The 22,813-nt window shown below is 43.4% G+C and overlaps 1 protein-coding gene across 2 annotated transcripts in view; it reads left to right on the forward strand.

The window, feature by feature from the left end:
* Positions 1-22,813, forward strand: part of SLC30A7 (solute carrier family 30 member 7) — a 56,068-nt gene that overhangs the window by 6,245 nt on the left and 27,010 nt on the right. Inside the window, exons 3-6 of one of the 2 annotated variants that reach the window (XM_065409152.1) lie at positions 13,201-13,314; positions 19,005-19,092; positions 20,794-20,920; positions 21,877-22,032. In XM_065409152.1, the coding sequence (XP_065265224.1) occupies positions 13,201-13,314; positions 19,005-19,092; positions 20,794-20,920; positions 21,877-22,032 (485 nt within the window). The remainder of the gene's footprint in view (positions 1-13,200; positions 13,315-19,004; positions 19,093-20,793; positions 20,921-21,876; positions 22,033-22,813) is intronic. The other variant, XM_065409153.1, reaches the window with a different exon arrangement.

Raw genomic sequence — 22,813 nt, forward strand, 5'->3', positions numbered from 1 at the left:
TATAGTTTTAGATTTAAAAGGATTAGAAAACCAGGTATTGGCTAAGGATTAGACACATTTGCATTTAGAAGGTCTTTATCTTTATCTTAGAAGGTCTGATCTTTATGTAAGCTTAACAGATATTCATGCCAGACTGTAATGTTCTGCCAAGACATTAAAGTTAGACCAGTGCTAAGTGTTGTTAAAAATCTGACCTGGAAAGTGCAGTGAGAACAATTAAAAATAGCAGTGGTCAAGTGACAGTTTTCAAATAGGTGGATTCCATGCCATTTAGGGCTTTTTAGATCAAAACCAGCATTTTGAATTGTATTTGGAAACCAGTAGGCCGCCAATGAAGTTTATGAAGTACTGGTTACATGGTCATGGTGAGATGAGCCACTTAGCATACCAGGCAACAGCTTGTTATCTTCAACGTCTGGATTTATATGACTGTATAGAGTACTTGGCAGTTTCCCAGTTGACTTTTGCAATCTCTAGCACTAATGCAGCAATAACTAACTGCACAGAACATTGTGTATGAATGACCTGTAATATGAAATAATGCATCCGTTTTTAAATCACTAGTAACATGATGCTTATTGTGATAACTTTTTATAGGTCCAAATTACATTTCACAGTCCAAATAAATAGGCATATGCCTATTTATATCTTAAATGTCTGTTTTTAATCTCCTAGAATGAAGGCTTTGCTTTTTAGAAAACAATTCTGGCAAAGAATTTTACTCAGAATAACAAGTATTTCAGATATGCATGTTTTCCCAATATCGGTCTGAGGTGTGAAAAGGGAATATAGAGAATGTGAACACTTTTGGTTTACTGAGTGAAAATAAACACTTGGTTGCTGCTTATCTTTTTGTTCCGGGTCCATTTTTTTTTAAAAATAGAGTGGGAGAATTCAGTTTACGTACTGTAATGAATGGCAGAATTCAGAGAGATGTTAATGGATAAAGTTAATAAGTGCTGGAAAACAAATTTTGAATAATATCTGATTTTACACATCCAAAATGATCTTCTTGTCCCTGATACCTATACTGTCACCGCTTTGGGTCACTTACCTTGCCTGTCTTCACATATATGGCCCAGTTTTGTGAAGATGTTTTTAATTAAAACATCTTCATGCTTTACCTGCTAGTTTATGTTCCCTAAAAAAGCAAGAATTCTTTATGCCACTAACCTATGTGTGGGATGTTAAGACAGGGAAATACCTTCCCTCTCAGATGTTTTCTTTCATATGGCCACAACTATTTACAGCAGCCAAAAGATAATGGATGTAAATAGTAGTAATTGTAGAGCTTTGCCAGTGAGTTTGAGAACAATATTACTACTTCTGCTTCTCTTTTGCAAATGGGTCTTGAACATCACACACAAAAATCTGTTACTGTGCAGGATTAGAGGTACTTGATAAATTCAGTGTTATGGTAAAGTTTCTACTTGGCAGTGGTCACTGCAGGTATAGCAGCATCAAATAAAATTGTTTAGTTTAGCAATTCTGATATTGCCTATACAATTGATGGCTGATGGGAAAAGCTAAATATATGTAAGAATTAGAAGCAAAGAAAAAATGCTATGCTTGCATATAACAGACAAGTTCAAACGTTTGCTGTGGGATTTGAGATTGATTCCAAAAGCGTGATATTCCTTGTGATATGTCACTGAATTTAAAGGATGCTTCTTTATGACTAGCTGTGGAAAAAGGATTGATTTTTCCACCTCCCACCCCTCTTTAGGCCATACATTCATGCTGTTTTTTATACAGCATGACAAATTACTTTGTGCTTTGATGGAAGAATTAGTGGCATCATGATGCTTGCAATGGCTATGTACAGATACAGCCTCCTAGCTACACCTCTACCCTGATATAACACGAATTCGGATATAACATGGTAAAGCAGTGCTTCGGGGGGGCGGGGCTGCGCACTCCGGCGGATCAAAGCAAGTTCAATATAACGCGGTTTCACCTATAACGCAGTAAGATTATTTGGCTCCCGAGGACAGTGTTATATTGGGGTAGAGGTGTATTTAGAACATGTCTTGATAGCATCATTCTTTTTAAAAAAAATCTTTGTAATGACTACAAAAGCTTCCTAATTATGATTAGCTTCTAAATGTAGTGGATTGTATCTAAATATATTTGGATAAATTGAATTTGGCAGTTTAGGAGAGACATTGGCTATGCGAAATGCTAAACTGGTGTATGTCCTTTGAAAAGAAAAGATTTGCAACTTCTCACACTTCAGAATCTTTTTGCTGCTATGCCAACCAACTGTATATGATAGATATTTTTTTCCAGGTACAAATGCAAAAATTTGATATCAATTCTTGTGTGTTTATAAATTGTTCCAAAGTGCCCCCTTGCTCACAAAATATACTTCTGAAAAAAATGAAAGACAAGTTTCTTACCTAGCAGTGCGCTAGCAATGTAGCGGGTCTAGTTCCTTTTGTCAAAACACATTAAAGAATTCTCTTGACAAACTAGAAATATTCAGTATGTACCCTATAATTAAAAGCAGTATTTTAAAATCAGTTCACTGAGGAGGAACTGTAAAATTAACTAGTGTGAAATACTGGCTTTCCAATACGTTGTATTGGATTTTTTAAAAAATAAGGAATTAATGAGTTTGTTTCGCAATAGGAAACAAAACTTGCATAAGTAGATTTCATGTTGTACTCTGTGAGGGTTTACGCCCCTGGTTGCAGGGCAGCACGGCCTAGTGGCCAGAGTCCATGTAACCGCCCCCGGTTGCAGGGCAGCACGGCCTAGTGGCCAGAGTCCATGTAACCGCCCCCGGTTGCAGGGCAGCATGGCCTAGTGGCCAGAGTCCAGGGAATTAGCCCTTGGCTACAGGGCAACACGGCCTAGTGGCCAGAGTCCATAGAATGAGCCTGTGACGGTATACGCCCCTCGTCACAGGGCAGCACGGCCTAATGGCCAGAGTCCAGGGAATTAGCCCTTGGCTACAGGGCAACACGGCCTAGTGGCCAAAGTCCATAGAACAAGCCCTTGGTTACAGGGCAGCAGGACCTTACTGCTGGCTCAGCGGGGGTGGTCCTACCGAAACACGCTGAGGTTTACCGGGGGCAAGGTACCAGTCTGCCACCCACCCCAGGTCGGTTCCTACCGGTTTGGGAGTCGGGGTCGCCCACGAATCCCAAGGTCCTCCGCGAGTCTCTGGGGTCGTCGCCTCCTCTGGTTCCTCCCCCGGTAGGGGTTCGTGCCGGTCGGAAGAAGCCTCCGCTCCGAGCGGCTCTGAGAGCGTCGGCTGGTCCTCTGCAGGAGCTGCCCGGTTAGGTCTTTCACCTTCGGCTGCCTGCCCAGACTGAGCTGAATTCCCTCCTTTTATACTCACGGAGCATTTGGAGCATGCCCAGTACGGGCAGGGCGGGACTTCCGCTGACAGAGCTACCTGTCTGTCACTTCCGGGGCTAGTGCGGGGCGGAGCTGCCCCGTCACATACTCCTCACTTGAATGGTTACTAAGATGTAAAACAGAAGCTCCTATATTGCAAGATTATCTAAATTTAATTATATCTGATGTATGGCTGGGATTTTCAAAGAAGCCTAAATGAGTTAGGTGTTTAGCCCCCACTGAAATACAAAGGGGATTGAGTACCTACCTCACTTAGGGTCTTTTGAAAATTCCAGTGTTCACCTATATATCTAGCAAAACAGTATATGCTCTAGAATCTGAAATAGTTTAATTGAAAATAGTTATGTTTTTGTATAGGTAACCTGCTAAAGGGAAAAATGTGGTTTGTGCCATTTGTTGCTGACTTTCTTTTTTAAGGTAAAGAAGGTCTGAAAGATCTCTTTATAAAATTACTTGTTTGCCTTTTTTACATTAGAAATTCAGGTCCTGTCTGTGCTTAAAGATTAACTGGAGGACCGCACAAGAGCCAAGATAAAGTTGAGCATTTTCAGGAGAAATCTTAAGTAAGGCTACTTAAAATTCTGGATTTGTTTTTAGTTAACATCTATTTAATCTTAATTATTAATCTATAATCTATAATATTTCTTTGCCCAAATATTAAACTTCCTTTCCCCTTAAATTAGTGTTAGATATAACAGGAAACATTTCTAGGAACGCCAGACGTCTTGCAGCACAATCAGAGAAGAATAGATTTTTCTATTCTTGATAGGTAAAAAGACAAAAGCAAACTTTAAAATAAATCTGGCTGCTATACATCATAAATCAACAAAAGTACACAAGTCCATTTAAAAACATTTTCTGACCCTTAAATATTTTGTAATTGCACGTGGGGAAGTTTTTGGCGATTCTTTGAAATGGCCTCTGCATTTTCATGTAAGCTTAGCTCCTAATCTTCAGTCCTGTGAAATGGTACTAACGTGACCCCCATCATTCACTGTTTTTATGAAAGCATCAACACTGGAAGGTACATCAGACGTGTGAAAGTGCAGAAGTAACTTTTCCTCAAAGAACCACAGAAGTAACCTTTCTGTTATTTGGCCTTTACAAAGAAAGCTGTTTGCTTAATTATGTTTGTGATGTATGCACATGTATTGCCTTGCAGAAAAAACTTCCTTTTATTCTAAATGTAATGTTACAAATGAGTGTAACCCAACATTTGAATGAAGTCCATTGCATTCACTGAATGGCATTAAGAAGTGGGTGCTGTTTCATTTCACCCTAGTCCAGGTGCTGCTGTGAAAGATTAATTATGATTTGAAGCAGATGCTGATATTGGTTTAAGTCTCCTTCAGAGAATATCTGTTACTGCTGAGTTAAAAATACAACATTCCTTCCTAAAGGAGCTGCAAGTCTTTCCAGCTTGCTGCTTCACACTATTGCAGCTTCTGGCAGCATGGTATACATTAGGCTCAATTTACTGCTCATGAACTCGGGACCAAGCAAAGACTTAAAAAGAAGTTGCAGGCTGCTTGAGTTGTCATTTGGGATTCCTCTCTTCCCCACCCCTGAAAACAACAACATTTTTGAATTACAGTATTAGATTTTATAAAAAGTCTTTAACATGAACATGCCCTACCTACTCTACTATTGTGCCTGTTTCCTGCTAGGTTAGCACTTCTGTGACCACTGGCTGCTTGAGTTACTGGAGACTGTGTATTGTCACAGTTCAGTAATGCACAGTGGCTTCTGATATTAGTAGGCACTGTAGAAAGGCATTTGAATGCCATTTTATGGTGCACACCTTACATGCAATCCTGATAATGCATAGTACCCAGTATGCACATTTAAAGAAAGAAATTGCCTGAAATGATTGTGTGCTGTCTGAATGTATTGGGAGCAATATCACACATTTGGTTCAAGCTTGAAAGTAAATTTGTACTCTGAAAAATGACTAAATACATGTGTTACCGTACTCAATGCATCTGCCCTATGGCTTTGGTTATGCTGTCAACCACGTAGAACTGCTAACTTGTCCCAGGTTGTATAATGGCCAGGGTGTAGGCGGCGGTGCCAGTGATGTCTGCTGGGTTGGAGTCAAAGACAAGAGCTGAGACTAGTTACCAAGCCAAGTCAGGAAAACAGATAGCAAGGTCAAGCCAGGATCGGATCTAAGTCAGGAGTAAGATGGGGGAGAAAAGACAAGGTCTGTAGCAGTGGCAAGCCGGAGTCTGCATTGTTGGTCAGATGGTTCCATGGAGCAGCTTCCAGGCTTAAATAGTTGGTGTGCACCAATCAGCAGGGCCGGCTCCAGGCACCAGGCAACCAAGCTGGTGCTTGGGGCGGCACCTGGAGGGGGGCGGCGCGGCACTCTGGCCGCCGGGGGGAGAGCCGAGCCCCAGCCGGGACTCGCCGCCCTCTCGCCGCCCTGCCCCCGGCGCTCTGGCCGCGGGGGGGGGGGGGGAGCCGAGCCCCCGCCGGGACTCGCCGCCCTCTCGCCGCCCTGCCCCCGGCGCTCTGGCCGCGGGGGGGGGGGGGGGGGAGAGCCGAGCCCCCGCCGGGGCTCGCCGCCCTCCACCCAGGGCTCCGGCCGCCCTCCCCCCCGGCGCCCTGCCCCCGGCCGCTGGGGGGAGAGCGGAGCTCGCCGCCCCCCCCCCCCCCGGCGCCCTGCCCCCGGCCGCCGGGGGTAGAGCGGAGCCCCCGCCGGGGCTCGCCGCCCCCCCCCCGCGGGGGGGGGGGGGGGGCGGCCGGAGGCTTTTTTGCCTGGGGCGGCAAAAAAGCCAGAGCCGGCCCTGCCAATCAGGCAACCACCAGGTTCAGTTGCGCTGACCTCTTTGGGCGGTACTTTTTGCGGTTCCTAACCCTCCAGTAATGAATGGATGGTGCTTTGCCTGACTCCCCAGTGGCACTCTGGAGGTGTGGGTTGCCCAGGACTCTGCAAACCTGGGTTGTAGACCTGCGGATCCTTACAGGTTGGATTGAAAAATGGATGCCTAAAAGAAAGGGATTTTTTTAATTTAAATGAAATACAGTCTTATTTTTTAAATTATGGCAGCCTATGGTAAGGCATAAACTAACTATCATATATTAAATAATTTTAAATAAAAGAAATTAAGCAAAGAAAGACAAACACTAAACTGGTGGAAGTAACTGGCTAAGGGTATGTCTACACTACGAAATTAGGTCGAATTTATAGAAGCCGGTTTTATAGAAATCGGTTGCATACAGCCGATTGTGTGTGTCCCCACATAAAATGCTCTAAGTGCTCTAGTCGGCGGACCGCGTCCACAGTACCGAGGCTAGCGTCGACTTCCGGAGCATTGCACTATGGGTAGCTATCCCACAGTTCCCGCAGTCTCCGCCGCCCATTGGAATTCTGGGTTGAGATCCCAATGCCTGAATGATGCAAAACAGTGTCACGGGGGGTTCTGGGTACATGTCGTCAGGCCCCACCCCCTCCGTCAGAGCAACGGCAGACAATAGATTCGCGCCTTTTTACCTGGGTTACCTGTGCAGACGACATACCACGGCAAGCATGGAGCCCGCTCTGCTCAGCTCAGCTCACCGTCCCCATATGTCATCTGGGTGCCGGCAGACGTGGTACTGCATTGGTACACAGCAGCAGCCAATTGCCTTTTGGCAGTAGACGGTGCAGTATGACTGGTAGCCTTCATCGGCGATCTGGGTGCTGGCAGACGTGGGGCTGGCAGACGTGGGGCTGCATTGCACACAGCAGCAGCCCCTTGCCTTTTGGTAGAAGATGGTATATTATGACTGGTATCCGTCGTCATCGTACTGCAGTGGCTGTCAATCATGGGCACCTGGGCAGACATGCTCAGTCCTATCGAACTGTCTTGATGATGATGGCTATCAGTCGTAGTATGCTATTTTCTGCCAAGCGCCCAGTATTTTCTGCCAAGCGCCCAGAAGATGCCGAGGGCTATCAGTCATGCTGCACCGTCGTCTGCCAGCTTAAGATGTAAAAAATAGATTTGTTCTGTATTCATTTGCTTCCCCCTCCCTCCGTGAAATCAACGGCCTGCTAAACCGAGGGTTTTGAGTTCAATCTTTGGGGGGGGCATTCTGTGTGACAGTTGTTTGTGTTTCTCCCTGATGCACAGCCACCTTTGTTGATTTTAATTCCCTGTACCTGTACGCCATGTCGTCACTCGCCCCTCCCTCCCTTCCTCCCTCCCCCGGTCCGTCAGATACTAGTTTCGCGCCTTTTTTCAGACCAGACGCCATAGCTTGCACTGGGATCATGGAGCCCGCTCAGATCACCGCGGCAATTATGAGCACTATGAACACCACGCGCATTGTCCTGGAGTATATGCAAAGCCAGGACATGCCAAAGCAAAACCAGGACCAGCCGAGGAGGCGATTGCAGCGCGGCGACGAGAGTGATGAGGAAATTGACATGGACATAGACCTCTCACAAGGCACAGGCCCCAGCAATGTGGAAATCATGGTGTTACTGGGGCAGGTTCATGCCGTGGAACGCCGATTTTGGGCCCGGGAAACAAGCACAGACTGGTGGGACCGCATCGTGCTGCAGGTGTGGGACGATTCCCAGTGGCTGCGAAACTTTCGCATGCGTAAGGGCACTTTCATGGAACTTTGTGACTTGCTTTCCCCTGCCCTGAAGCGCCAGAATACCAGGATGAGAGCAGCCCTCACAGTTGAGAAGCGAGTGGTGATAGCCCTGTGGAAGCTTGCAACGCCAGACAGCTACTGGTCAGTCGGGAATCAATTTGGAGTGGGCAAATCTACTGTGGGGGCTGCTGTGATCCAAGTTGCCAGGGCAATGAAAGACCTGGTGATATCAAGGGTAGTGACTCTGGGAAACGTGCAGGCCATAGTGGATGGCTTTGCTGCAATGGGATTCCCAAACTGTGGTGGGGCCATAGACGGAACCCATATCCCTATCTTGTCACCGGAGCACCAAGCCACCGAGTACATAAACCGCAAGGGGTACTTTTCAATGCTGCTGCAAGCCCTGGTGGATCACAAGGGACGTTTCACCAACATCAACGTGGGATGGCCGGGAAAGGTACATGATGCTCGCGTCTTCAGGCATTCTGCTCTGTTTTGAAAGCTGGAGGAAGGGACTTTCTTCCCGGACCAAAAACTAACCGTTGGGGATGTTGAAATGCCTATCGTGATCCTTGGGGACCTAGCCTACCCCTTAATGCCATGGCTCATGAAGCCGTACACAGGCAGCCTGGACAGTAGTCAGGACCTGTTCAACTACAGGCTGAGCAAGTGCCGAATGGTGGTGGAATGTGCATTTGGACGTTTAAAAGCGCGCTGGTGCAGCTTACTGACTCGCTCAGACCTCAGCGAAAAGAATATCCCCATTGTTATTGTTGCTTGCTGTGCGCTCCACAATATCCGTGAGAGTAAAGGGGAGACATTTATGGCGGGGTGGGAGGTTGAGGCAAATCGCCTGGCCGCTGATTACGCGCAGCCAGACACCAGGGCAGTTAGAAGAGCACAGCAGGGCGCGGTGCGCATCAGAGAAGCTTTGAAAACGAGTTTTGTGACTGGCCAGGCTACGGTGTGAAACTTCTGTTTGTTTGTTTCTCCTTAATGAACCCTCCGCCCCCCCCCCCCCCAACCCGGTTCACTCTACTTCCCTGTAAACCAACCACCCCACCCTCCCCTCCCCCCTTCGAGCACCGCTTGCAGAGGCAATAAAGTCATTGTTACTTCACATTCATGCATCCTTTATTAATTCATCACACAACTAGGGGGATAATTGCCAAGGTAGCCCGGGATGGGTGGGGGAGGAGGGAAGGAAAAGGACACACTGCAGTTTAAAACTTTAACGCTTATTGAAGGCCAGCCTTCTGATGCTCGGGCAATCATCTTGGGTGGAGTGACAGGGTGGCCGGAGGCCCCCCCACCGTGTTCTTGGGCATCTGGGTGAGGAGGCTATGGAACTTGGGGAGGAGGGCTGTTGGTTACACAGGGGCTGTAGCGGCGGTCTCTGCTCCTGCTGCCTTTCCTGCAGCTCAACCATACGCTGGAGCATATCAGTTTGATGCTCCAGCAGCCGGAGCATCGACTCTTGCCTTCTGTCTGCAAGCTGACACCACCTATCATCTTCAGCCCGCCACTTGCTCTGTTCATCCCACGATTCAGCCCGCCACCTCTTCTCTCGTTCATACTGTGCTTTTCTGTAGTCTGACATTGACTGCCTCCACGCATTCTGCTGTGCTCTCTCAGCGTGGGAGGACATCTGGAGCTCCGTGAACATATTATCACGTGTCCTCCGTTTTCTCCTTCTAATCTTCACTAGCCTCTGTGAAGGAGAAACATTTGCAGCTGGTGGAGGAGAAGGGAGAGGTGGTTAAAAAAGACACATTTTAGAGAACAATGGGTACACTCTTTCACGTTAAATTTTGCTGTTCACATTACACAGCACGTGCTTTCATTACAAGGTCGCGTTTTTCCTCTTATATTGAGGGCCTGCCGGTTTGGTGTGAGAGATCACTCACGCAGTGCCAGGCAACAGATTTCGGCTTGCAGGCAGCCATGGTAAGCCAGTCTTTTGGCTTTTTTAACCTTCTTAACATGTGGGAATGGTTTCAAACAGTAGCGCTCTCATTTCCCATACGAAGCACCCGTTGGGTTGGCCATTTAAAATGGGTTTGCTATGTAAAAGGAGGGGCTGCGGTTTCCGGGTTAACATGCAGCACAAACCCAACTAACTCCCCTCCCCCCCCCACACACCCAATTCTCTGGGATGATCACTTCACCCCTCCCCCCCACCGCGTGGCTAACAGCGGGGAATATTTCTGTTCAGCAGAGCAGGAAGGTGCACCTCTGAATGTCCCCTTAATAAAATCGCCCCATTTCAACCAGGTGACCGTGAATTGTATCACTCTCCTGAGGATAACAAAGACCGATAAGGAATGGATGTTGTCTGCATGCCAGCAAACACCGGGACCATACGCTGCCATGCTTTGTTATGCAATGATTCCAGACTACGTGCTACTGGCCTGGCGTGGTAAAGGGTCCTACCATGGCGGACGGGATAAGGCAGCCCTCCCCAGAAACCTTTTGCAAAGGCTTTGGGAGTACATGAAGGAGAGTTTTCTGGAGATGTCCCTGGAGGATTTCCGCTCCATCCCCATACACGTTAACAGACTTTTCCAGTAGCTGTACTGGCCGCGATTGCCAGGCAAAATTAATCATTAATCATTAAACACGCTTGCTTTTAAACCATGTGTAATATTTACAAAGGTACACTCACCAGAGGTCCCCTGTGTGCCCTCAGGGTCTGGGAGCACGCCTTGGGTGAGTTCGGGGGTTACTGGTTCCAGGTCCATGGTGATAAACATATCCTGGCTGTTGGGGAAACCGGTTTCTCCGCTTCCTTGCTGCTGTGAGCTATCTACATTATCTCCATCCTCATCTTCCTCATACCCCGAACCCGCTTCCCTGTGTGTTTCTCCAGTGAGGGAGTCATAGCACACGGTTGGGGTAATGGTGGCTGCACCCCCTAGAATGGCATGCAGCTCCTCGTAGAAGCGGCATGTTTGCGGCTCTGCCCCGGACCTTCCATTTGCTTCTCTGGCTTTGTGGTAGGCTTGCCGTAGCTCCTTAATTTTCACGCGGCACTGCTGTGCGTCCTTGTTATGGCCTCTGTCCTTCATGGCCTTGGAGACCTTTTCTAATATTTTGCCATTTCGTTTACTGCTACGGAGTTCAGCTAGCACTGATTCATCTCCCCATATGGCAAGCGGATCCCGTACCTCCTGTTCGGTCCATGATGGAGCTCTTTTGCGATCCTGGGACTCCATCACGGTTACCTGTGCTGATGAGCTCTGCGTGGTCACCTGTGCTCTCAACGCTGAGCAAACAGGAAATGAAATTCAAACGTTCGCGGGGCTTTTCTTGTCTACCTGGTCAGTGCATCTGAGTTGAGAGTGCTGTCCAGAGCGGTCACAATGAAGCACTGTGGGATAGCTCCCGGAGGCCAATAACGTCGAATTCCGTCCACACTACCCCAATTCCGACCCGCTAAGGCCGATTTTATCGCTAATCCCCTCGTCGGAGGTGGAGTAAAGAAACCGGTTTAAAGGGCCCTTTAAGTCGAAAGAAAGGGCTTCGTCGTGTGAACGTGTCCAGGCTTAATTCGATTTAACGCTGCTAAAGTCGACCTAAACTCGTAGTGTAGACCAGGCCTAAGTGATTAAACCAGCTTTTGAGAGCAGTAGCCTCTTCAGCAGGTGCAGAGAGAATATTTTCTCTTTTCAGTTTATTCAACTAGTTCAGTTTAATGACTTGTTCATTCAAAGTTAAGAAACCAAGTGGAAGCTGAAAAAATGGAATAAACCTATGAATGAAAACTAACTGAGAGAATGAGAATCTATTAATTCTAAAATCTTGAGGGAATGATGACCGAAAACCATCAGTTCAGTTCACTAACTACAAATAATACTTCCTTTGCTTGATAAATCAGTTAATTTCAAATGCAAAACCTTTTTATCTAAAATCTCTCTGAAACATTTGTCTTGCGTATCAAGTACATTTAAGATATTTTTATTTAACTAATAACTACCATTTTAAAATGAATTTAACTTCCATCCAAATAGAGTTTGACACAAATAAGAAGTAAAAATTAATCACTAGGAAATGCCTGTCACCACTTTCTAACATAATAAGTATAAATATTATGAATCTAAATACATGTAAATTAAGCTATATTTGCTTAAATAAATGTATAATATATCCTCCTGGTTAGCAAAAAGAAGCACCAGATATAATATAAAGGCTATATTTAGTTGCAAATCAATATTTTAATGGTTCTCAACCAATGAGAATCAATCTTTTCCTAAAGAACTAGAGTACAAACAAAAATAAAATTATAATTTAAATCAAGGTTTCCTGCTTGCTGATTTATTAAATGATTTAAATTTCCAATTTTAATCAAAGTGGTTTTAGTCTATCCATACTGCCTGTACCAACGAACCTGTTTCTACTTTCATGTTGTCCTCTCCCCCTTGCTTTCTTTCCACTATCTGGAAGGTCAATCATCTGTTTGTGAGCTTTCTGCGGCAAGGACTGTCTTTGTGGTGGTTTTTGTACAGTATCTATTATAGTGGTACCCTAATCTCTGTTTAGAATCCTTAGGCTCTGCCACAATAGTAAAAGGCGAAAGATTTATACGATCTGAAGAGAAACCAGAGTAGTAATGATTCACGTGTTTGCTTTGCTTGACACATTTTTCTCCTACTAGCACAATAGGATCAATGGAGTTATTGGAGGGGGGAAGGAAGCGGACTTCTTTTTTGACTCGTATATTGAGAGAATTAAGTTTCAGTTGCCATATCTTTAGTCTATGATGCACAATCAGATTGTTTTCTTTTATATATTTTTAAATTCTAGATTGAGTTGGCAGTTTAAAAAAGCAGGCATCTTTTTGCCTGTAACTAAGTGACTATAGTTAAGTCTTGAGACAAAAAACAGGAAACCCTGTTGGGGTTTTTAGCATATAATGACCCTTTTAACTTTGGCTTCTAAATGTTATGTATACAGACTTAGGAAGTCTAACCTTGTTTTCCAGTAGTAGAATTTTTTCCATGTGTTGTTTAAAGCATCATAACTATTGTTAAGGGCATTATATGGGAGTTCTGTAATAGCTAAGCCAGATTCAGATAGCCCCCCACCTGCAGGTTGCTCAGTAATTCGCAATGAGTATTTATAATCTCAGACACAAAAAGAACAGGAGTGTGCACTGCTAAGGTGGGGTGTGTGTTAAAAGCACTTTGATTTTCAAACTTTATATGGCCTTGTGGAACTAACTGAAATATTTCTTCTCCTTTCCAGTTTAGGTCTAATATCAGATTCCTTTCATATGTTCTTTGACTGTACTGCTCTACTGGCCGGATTAGCAGCTTCTGTCATTTCAAAGTGGAGATCAAATGATGCTTTCTCATATGGGTAAGAAATTTTAGCTTCTTATAGCATAGGAAATATATTTTCATAAGTGCATAGATAGCACTTCCTGTTGCCTTGTCTGAGGAAAGTGTAGCATGACTAGTTTTTGTTGAAAAATTTTTGGGAAACTGTTGAAATTAACTGTTCATTTAAAAAAAAAAAAAAGTGGGGGGGAATATTGAACTAAACTTGAACTTCATGAAACTGGCACATAAGTAGCCAAGTGTGTCTCCTACAGAAGTGTAGCATAATTTATAAATAAAATTACAGTGTTATGTTTCTGGGGTGAAGTTTAAGACACTTCCAAGAACTGTTTGCTGATTGCTATTAATGGAAACACTAATCATGTTGCAAAACGAAATGTCACATTGCATATTGTCCAGCTGCTACTGATTGTTTTTTTTTTTTCTGCTAGCATCCACCCTAATGGGTGATAGCCAAAGTTGAAACAGCTTTTCTTTTTGGACTTTGTTTTCCCCCAGTCTTAACTTGAATATTCCCTGTATTGGAGTACTACATACCACGCTAAGCTGATTCTGCTTGCTTTTGGAGTGGTTGAAACACTGACACTGGTTGTGTATTTTAAAAACACCAGTGGCAGTCCTAAATGAAAATTAACTTTTTGCTCACATTCTAGTGGGAACAATTATCCATATAAAACTGTTAATGGTGGGCAAAATATTGCTTTCATGGCTCTAACCATTTACCTGCAGCATGAAAATACTCTTCCCTTTAGTGGCTGATCTTAGTGGGGAAGATTTGAGAGTACTGAGAAAAGCTTTATTCTAGTTCCTCTCTGCGTGAATTCCACTTGCCGTGCAGCAACATCGCTTACATAGGAGTTCTCCAGTAGGGGTTGCGCAGGAGCCCTTCATGCCCACCGGTGCACTTCACCCTGCTCCTCCTCCATGGGCATGAAGGGGCAGCATAACCCGTTCATCTTCAGTTCCTTCTAACTGCTTTTCGGCAGCGAGTGGGGACATTTTGTTATTTCGCTGTTAGTATAGTTTGTTACTGTTACAATTTATTAGCCTTATAATTTAGGATTAGTTATTTAGTCCTTGGCTACTTAGTTTAAACAATAAACTTATTTTTAAGTTTAGTACAGTCAGTAAGATTAGTCAGTTACCTTGTCAGTTTCAGACTTTATTCCCTGCTTGCCAGGATTCAAGTTGTACCCATCTGCAGAAAAGGACACAGTCTGTCATCTTTGTTTGGGGGGAGCAGGGAGGCCTCGTAGCACATTTTGAGGGGATGTCTGCACAGCTTTTATAAAATGCACCTAGAAAGTTAGAGAAAACAGACTGAGTCTCTTTCTAATGGAAAACTCTGAGACCTCAATCAGACTGACATGCTAGAGCTTCAAGGACTCTCAGGCTTAATGGCAGTGCCCCTGTTTGTCAGTGCCCCAGAGACTAGGGAGGTAATGCTGACTTCTGTAACTCCTAAGAGGCATCACTCCTCCTTTAAGAGAGCTAAAGCTCGTCCAGTTGAACAGGCAAACGCTCCAGCTATCCACAAGCCCAGGGACCATGTAGGCAAACCTGCAGTTAGGCTGCACTCCCCTTCTCTGGTACTGCAAAAGATAAAAGGCAGAGTCACGGGTACTGAGGGAACTGCTCAAGGCCGCATTGGCGCCAATATCTCCAAGGAAGAAAGCGTCTCTGCCAAACCAGCTTCCCTCAGCAGCCCAAAGAGATCAAGGACTGACTTTTCAGCATTGGTTTCCTCAGTGCCATTGCAGCAGCAACAGCAGTCATAGCATACCCCGGTACATGCAGAGGCTGCTGTACCAGGGCACTTGCATGCTAACTCCTCAGTACCAGCTCAGGGAGCCACTAGGATGGTATTGGCTGTTGCAGTGCTGAGGCTATAATTTTCAGGCAAGAAGAACCTGTCAGAAGTGCTGCCAGACTCCTCCTCTTTCTCGTAAGTGCTGCCAGAGATGTTTTCAGTTCTCCATTTCAGGGACATGGATGACATCAGAATAACTCCAGAGTTATGCTCCCCTTTATTGGCTTATTCCCCTCAGTCTTCATTCCAGCTGAAAATCGGGACAACTCAGGATACCGATCATGAAGATATCACTACATTCCGGGAGCCATGATCATGGTAAATTGTCTACTCCTCATACTTTAGCAATGCCGTCTAGTGCAGTTCCCCACTCTGAAGACTCTTCATTGTCATCTGTGACTCTTCCCAAGCACCCAGTAGGGACCATTCTCCAGAACCTCTCCACCTTCATTGTCTCCTTCTTGAGCTAAGCTTTAGGATAAAATAGTTTATCCTAAGGACTCTACCTTTAGACCCCCATTGCAAGAATCAGCTTTCATTCCCTGGGGACAGCCTCCTTAAGCCCATTGCCTGTGGATTTCAACTAAGGCCTTATTGGTCTACTCATCATTCATGGCTACCAAGTCTTTTAGTCTCCCAAGAATCTCCTTGAGAAAGCCATCAAAACCCTGTTCTCTGCCAATACCTCAACCAAATATGGAATCAAAAAATCCTTTGAGGAAGAGTGTGGAGAAATTCACAATAGCCCTTCACGTACACCTCTCTCTATACTTACACCAGATAAAACCTCATCTGTGGGATGATCCTGAAACAGCTACAAAGGAATTTCTAGGACAAGACATGCAAGTTATTTGATATCTTGCTACCAGCTGCTCAGAGCAGAATAGCTCTTCCAATTGGTAGAGATTCTCGCTGCTGCCAAAGAATTATGGGCAAGCCCCCTGCATCTATCACCCCAACTTTGAAAAGGGCTGAATGAAAGTATCGAGTCCTTCCTAAAGGGTCTGAATATTTTTGTTCGCGTTCACTGCCATCATCATTGTTAGTCACAACAATAAGTTAGAGCCAAACAAGCTTACAAATCTGTCAGATGAGAAAAAGGTCCCCTTGGCTGCAAGGTTTACCCTTCGACATCCCTTCAGGTCAGGATGGTGAACTATTTAGCTCTGTTGGCTAGAAGTAACTATACAGTGGGACAAGGCAGCAGATTTTTCCAACAAACTACCTTCTGATTTAATGGAGGAGTTTAAATTGATCTGCTCAGAGGGACATTGGATTTCTAGAGTGTCTCTCCAGGCAGACCTTTACAGACGCAAGGACTCGATCAGTGGCCAGTGGAATTGCCATGATGATTGACTCCTGGTTGTCTGCCTCAGGTCTACCTAAAGAACTGCAGACTATGGTACAGGATTTACTGTTTGATGGAAAAGACCTGTTTAATGACACATTGCCCCCTTTGAAAGATTCTTGGGCCATACTTAGAACTTTTGGCCTTTATACTTGCAGCTCTAAAAGGTAACAGTATATTAGAATATCTCTTGACAGAGATTTCAATCATCTGCATCCTCGCACCATCAGAAACAACTAAATCAGTTTAGAAAGGGACAGAGGTTCCTAAAGCAGAAAACTGCTTCATTTACTTCTCAACCATCCCAACAACAAATATAATGCTTCAGTCAAGGATGCCAACCCAATCTGTGGATACCACCCCCGACCTTTGGTTCCTGCCCCTCTCTCTCTCTCCCCCCCCCCCCCCCCTTCCCTGCCCGCGCAAGGATGCCTCGACTTTAATAACATCAGACTGTTGGGTCTTGCAGGTCATTCAACAAGGTATGCTCTACAATTTTGCCATGGTACGCCATACCTCCTCCCCACCCCTTTTCAGGGACCAACCTCACGTGAGTCTTGTGCACCAAAAGATACAGTCTCTATTAGAGCTGCATGCTGTAGAGCCAGTTGTGCTTCACCTCAGAGGAAAAGGATTTTATTCCCTTTACTTATTGATACCAAGGGAAAAGGGGGAGTGGTAATCTTTAGTAGCTCTCAGGCTCCTCAACGTTTATATGGCCAATCCAAAGTTTTGCATGGTGGCTCTGGCATATGTCATTAGATCCCATGCACTGATTCAGTACTCTCAACTTGCAAGACACACACTTTCATGTGGTGGTATATCTGTTACACGCAAAGCTTTTCTTCATTACAATACTGAAGGTACATTATCAGTTCAGGGTCATCTCATTTGGTCTCTCAGCTGCACCTTGAATTTTCATAAAGCGTCTGTTGGTGGTAACCACTCATTGACATTGTCAGGGTATTTGTGTACCCACACTTTGACAGTTGGTTAATCCGAGGCAAATTAGCCAGCAGGTCTCCAACTCAGTAAAATGGATTCTGGGCCTGTTCTTAGAGTTAGGACTGAAAATCAATTTAAAGAAATCTCAGTTGATTCCATCCCAATCCATAGAATTTATTGGTGCTCTCCTGTGCACTTCTGCGTATAGAGTAAGATCAGTCCAGACACTGTCTAATCCACCATATGCAATGTTCCATGCAGACAGGGTGACCATGCAACATCACCCTAAGTTTATCTCTAAGATTGTATTGCACCTTCATATTAATCAATATATACACTTTGGTCTATTTTTTTTCCCATGGCCTCACTCATCCCCAGATGTCAGTACATTAGTACTATCTTAGTAAGACAAGTTTGTTCAGAAAATCTCCTAGACTTCTTAAAGCAAATGGCAGTGCATCTAAAGGCAGAGCAGCCTCGTCTTGGAGATTATCTAGATGGGTTGTATCAAGATTTCTTACGTCATCCATAAATTACAGATACCAAGTCAAGTTACTGCTAGTTCTACTCAAGCTACCTTGGCAGCATGCTTCAGCAGAGATGCAGTCATTGAAATTTGTAGAGCAGTAACATGGTTCTCTACCCACTGACCAACCACTACTCTCCCTGGTATCAACATCTGGAATGCATGCTGATTGGGATATGCTCAGCTTGGAAGATAAGCTCCTAGCTCCCACTGCCTAATTCACTGAACTGCTAGTTGATTACTATAACTGGGAGCTACATGTGCAGGAACATGAAGAAGAAGCTGTTACTTTGTGGTAAATTGTTATTCTTCAAGAGGTTCTGTGCGTATGACTCCCATGACCCAGCCTCACGTCTTCACTGCTTGGAGACTCCTCTTGAGACTCTGGGCAGTGAAGGAACTGAGGAAGAACAAGTTGTGAGGGGGGGCATATGGGCATGAAGGGTATATGCATGACCCCTACTGGACACTGTTATTTGAACTTCAGAACACCTGTGCAAGGGGTGCTGCTGCTGCACCGTAAGTAGGTTCCACATGCACAGAACATCTCAAACACTTACCACAAGGTAAGTAACCATTTCTTTCATACAGATCTGATATCTGAAAAACAGTAAACAACTGGTGAAGGGCAGGCAGCCTATTATATTGTTTATATCAGTGGACTGGAGTCAAGAGACGTCAGTTTTAATCTCCACTCTACTGGTGGCTTTCTGAGAGACCTGTCCAGATCACTTAATATTGTGCCATTTTCCTAATCTATAATATGGGGATTCTCTCCTCCCTATGTAATACACTTTGAGATCATCTGAAAAGTGTTTGCTGCAGTATGGAAAATAATTTACTATATTTTATATCAAAGCCAATAAAAATCAGGTTGGTTGACATTCAAAACTCCCTGTCAGTCTTTCTTTTCAAAAATTCCTTTCTACATAGCTACAATGGGGGTGAAAGAATAAACTATAGTCCAGTTCATGGTACCATCCTGCCTCTGATATATTGAAATTAAAAACTCTAAACACTTCTGGATGTTCAGTTTATAAAAAGGAGAGGTAACACCTGGTATTGCTGATTTGATTCTAGGTATGTTCGAGCAGAAGTACTGGCTGGTTTTGTAAATGGTCTGTTTCTGATCTTCACAGCATTCTTCATTTTCTCTGAAGGCGTTGAGGTATGTTCTGAGGTCAATTGCAGTCAATAAATCTCCCCTGAAAAAATGTTTACCTTTGCAGAAGCTGCATTTCTCTTTAGGAGTGTATATTTAAGGGGAGAGGACAACTTAAGCATTACTGTAGTGGATGATGAGTAGTCCTATTCACAACCAATTAAACTTGTGTCATCTGAACGGAATAGAGAAAATCAGCTGGAGTCAGTGTTGGATGTACATGTATAAATATCTTCTTTTTTCAGTGTTTATTAGCTTTCAGAATAACATATTTTTTGATTGCATGAATGATGCTAACTTCTGTCAGATCTACCCTTTTCTTCCGCAGCCAGTATAGTATTCCATGGAATGGCACTTCCTTTTCATTATTAAAGGAAAAATAAGGCTAGAAAACAAAAGGAAGCCATATGAGCATTTTATGTGGACAGAGCATTCTAAGTAAGAAGTTAAGATTAGATGTTTGTCAGAAGGAAAGAAAGGGATGAGCTTGTCAAACAGCAGCGGTAGTGTTGATCAGTGTTGTGAAGAAAAATGAGTGAGCAGAGAAACTGGCTTTTATGCTATTAGGAGGTAGTGTTAATTTTTGCCCGGAAGACGTCTTGAATAAATGTGTCATAGTAACAATCTGAACACTTGCAGATATGTTTTCTTAGATTTCTATTCTATTGACAGGTAGCTTATTTGTTTGATAGTAACAAAAGGTAAAACTTTCAAAAGCAGGAAGTCCCATTTTCACAAGTGACTTAGTTAATGGAAAGTTAATGAGACATAAGCTTGTAAGTCACTTAAATGCTTTGGAAAACTTTACTCTAAGACTACAAAAGCTAGCCAGAAAAAATACTAACCCAAAGCCTGATATGAAGTAGGGAGACCACTAGGAGGCCTCAGAGCAGTACCCTGGTAAAATGGCAGCTTGCCTTTTCTGTTGGGAATGTGGGAGTAGGTTTTTCGTTAGAGTGCTCCCCCTGGCCCATGCTGGGGGCCTCATCTTTTTATACTGACCTCTGGTAATAAGCGGTCCAGTTTTGGAGCATTGGTTCATTCCCACCCATTCACATGCTAGATGAGCAGGCACTTCTTCCCTTTTTAGCCCTTTTCCTAGTCTGTTAGAGATGCTTGCAGGATTAAACAGTGTCAGAGGAAGCATCGCTAACTACAAAAAAGTAATTCCAGAGTGTTTTAGTGATGTCCATAATAGGTTCTGGTAAATTTGTTTCAGTTTTTAACATAGGATTTAGGGGTAATTAAAACTCCAAGAAAATAGACTCTCAGCTGTCCCTCTTACCTCACCTGTTGAGAGAAAAGAGGTGTTCTTCAGACTGAGAAAAATTTTTACATAGTCCCAGTATAACTGCGAACTAAAATATCTTGGTGTCATTTTGAGCTGAATAATGCCATAACAGAATATAATGAAGAAGATGATAGTGAAATGTAGCTCTAAAATACCATTTGAAAAGAGACGTACAAAATATTTGGTGAATGACTTCCAAACAAGGAGAAATATAGGTATTGAGGTTTTTTAAGTTTTCATAATTCTTCTAGAATACCAGCGTTCCTAATTCATTATCATTAATCTCTTGATTTGGATATTGTATCAGAAAACTCCTGCATCAAATCAGATATGTAATACTGTGTCTATTTTCTGGAGTTGCTTCTAATTGTGTGGTAGGATTATAAATGATGCACTAAACTTGCTTCTTTTTGTAGAGAGCATTGGAGCCTCCTGATGTGCATCATGAGAGACTTCTTCCTGTGTCTATATTAGGATTCCTTGTGAATCTTATAGGAATATTTGTTTTTCAACATGGAGGCCATGGACACTCACATGGCTCTGGTATGATGGTTGTAATTCTTATTATCCTTTCCTTTTTGGCAATTTGTGTTCAGTTACAATTAGCCCTCCAACCAGGGTCTGCATGTTGCATGTTGTGTGTCTTTCAGTGGCAAGCCTAATGAGTCATGTACAGCCTTGGCTTTTTCAGTATTACTAAGATAGTATCCATTTTTCCTCCTTATTGAACTCTCAATAATTGGAAACCAAAAAAAATTAATCTGATGTCTGGAACTTGTAGTTTATTGGAAGAGACTTGCAAGAATTTTCATTTATACAAAAGATTTTTCTCTTTAAATAGGAGACTGAAATGGCCGTAGGTGGAGCATTTTACAGGAGAATAGCTGAACAAAAATCTTAAATCTAAGAAGAAAATCTTTCAGTAGTTCTTGCAATTGTTTAGCATTGTTTTTCAAATTAAATGCAAGATTTATATACACAAATATCTATATGTTAAATATTGCTCTGACTTTTTGCTGACATCAGGCCTTCTAATGTAGTCTGTGAACTGTAACTCATCCTGACAGATGGAAGTAGTGTAAGTATTTTACACACTTTTTAATGTGATTGATTTTTAAAAAATCATAGTATAAACACAGCAGAAAAGTATGGCCACTTTCACCACGCAGAGCTGGAAGTGTGTGTTACAGTTATGCAAAAATGTATGCAGGATATTTCAGTGGTGGTCTAAAATGGCTTGGCTCAAAAAAGTAACAGATAAAGCATTTTGACTTTCTTGTTCAAGTTCAGTAAATATTTTATGCAGCAACATAACTTGGATTAATTTAGATTTTGAATTATGTGTATTAGTTTTTCTCTACCTGACCTACATGGGAAAAAAAAATCTTTTATTTTCCTTGTGGAGTAGGTAGATATTAAGTACTTTAGAAATGAATGTAAGCATACTTTTTCTTTAATATTCACGTACACAGTATTCTGACAGCGATATTTATTTATAGGGCATGAGCACAGTCATTCTCTATTTAATGGTGTTCTCAGCCATGGACACAGTCACGGAGGTCACGGTCACAGCCATGAATCCAAACATGGCCATGGGCATTCTCATGATCACAGTCATGGGAAGGGACACTCGCATAATCAGGATTATTGTCATGGTAAGTGTCTGTCTGAAAACAAAGGCCATATACCAGAGATGGTATGTGCCATTAAGTTTTACTGGCACAGATCTTTGTGGATAGATGAGAAGATGCTGGCAGCTTGCTTTAGACAGCACATATGGAAGAAATGTTTCTAAAAGGAGAATGCTAGTGGCATGTTCTTATCCACCTAATGCATCTCGTGGTACATCCAAATCAATGCTGCTTTTTTTTTTTTTTTTTTTTTTTTTTTGAGGTATATAATTGTTGTTTCATTGTAAGCTTTGTAGTAAATTCAGCACTGAAATAATGAGAACCAATCTAATACTTGTGAATTATACTAATACTTTTAGTAGTAAATATGCAACTTTAACTGTAAACTTGTTTGTGTAGAGGAAAACTTAAAGGTATCAGCTTTTCAAAAAGCTCTTAACAAAACCAGCTCAAGTTATGTCATGTAGTTCATACTACTTTAATAAAAAATTATACCTGTTATATTGGTTTAGCTATGCATACAGCTTGGTTACATCCCAAAAGATGTGTCCACCTAAGTATTCACATGTGTAGGCAAAGGTTCAAAGTATAGCTTCTGCTTTGCCTTGCCAGGACTGCAGCCTCTACTGCAATCCCCCACACTTTGTGCCATCAGGGATCGGCATTTTATAGTACATTTTATGCACATGTGCGTTCACATTTATTCAAAACCCTATTATTCCTTGTCCCCAGGCTGCACGGGGAGCCCTCTTGCCATAGCCCCGCTCGCTCAAGCCACAGTTGGGCTGCAGAGAGCTCCCTGTGC

This window comes from Emys orbicularis, chromosome 8 (genome assembly GCF_028017835.1).
Source record: "Emys orbicularis isolate rEmyOrb1 chromosome 8, rEmyOrb1.hap1, whole genome shotgun sequence".
Taxonomy (NCBI): Eukaryota; Metazoa; Chordata; order Testudines; family Emydidae; genus Emys; species Emys orbicularis.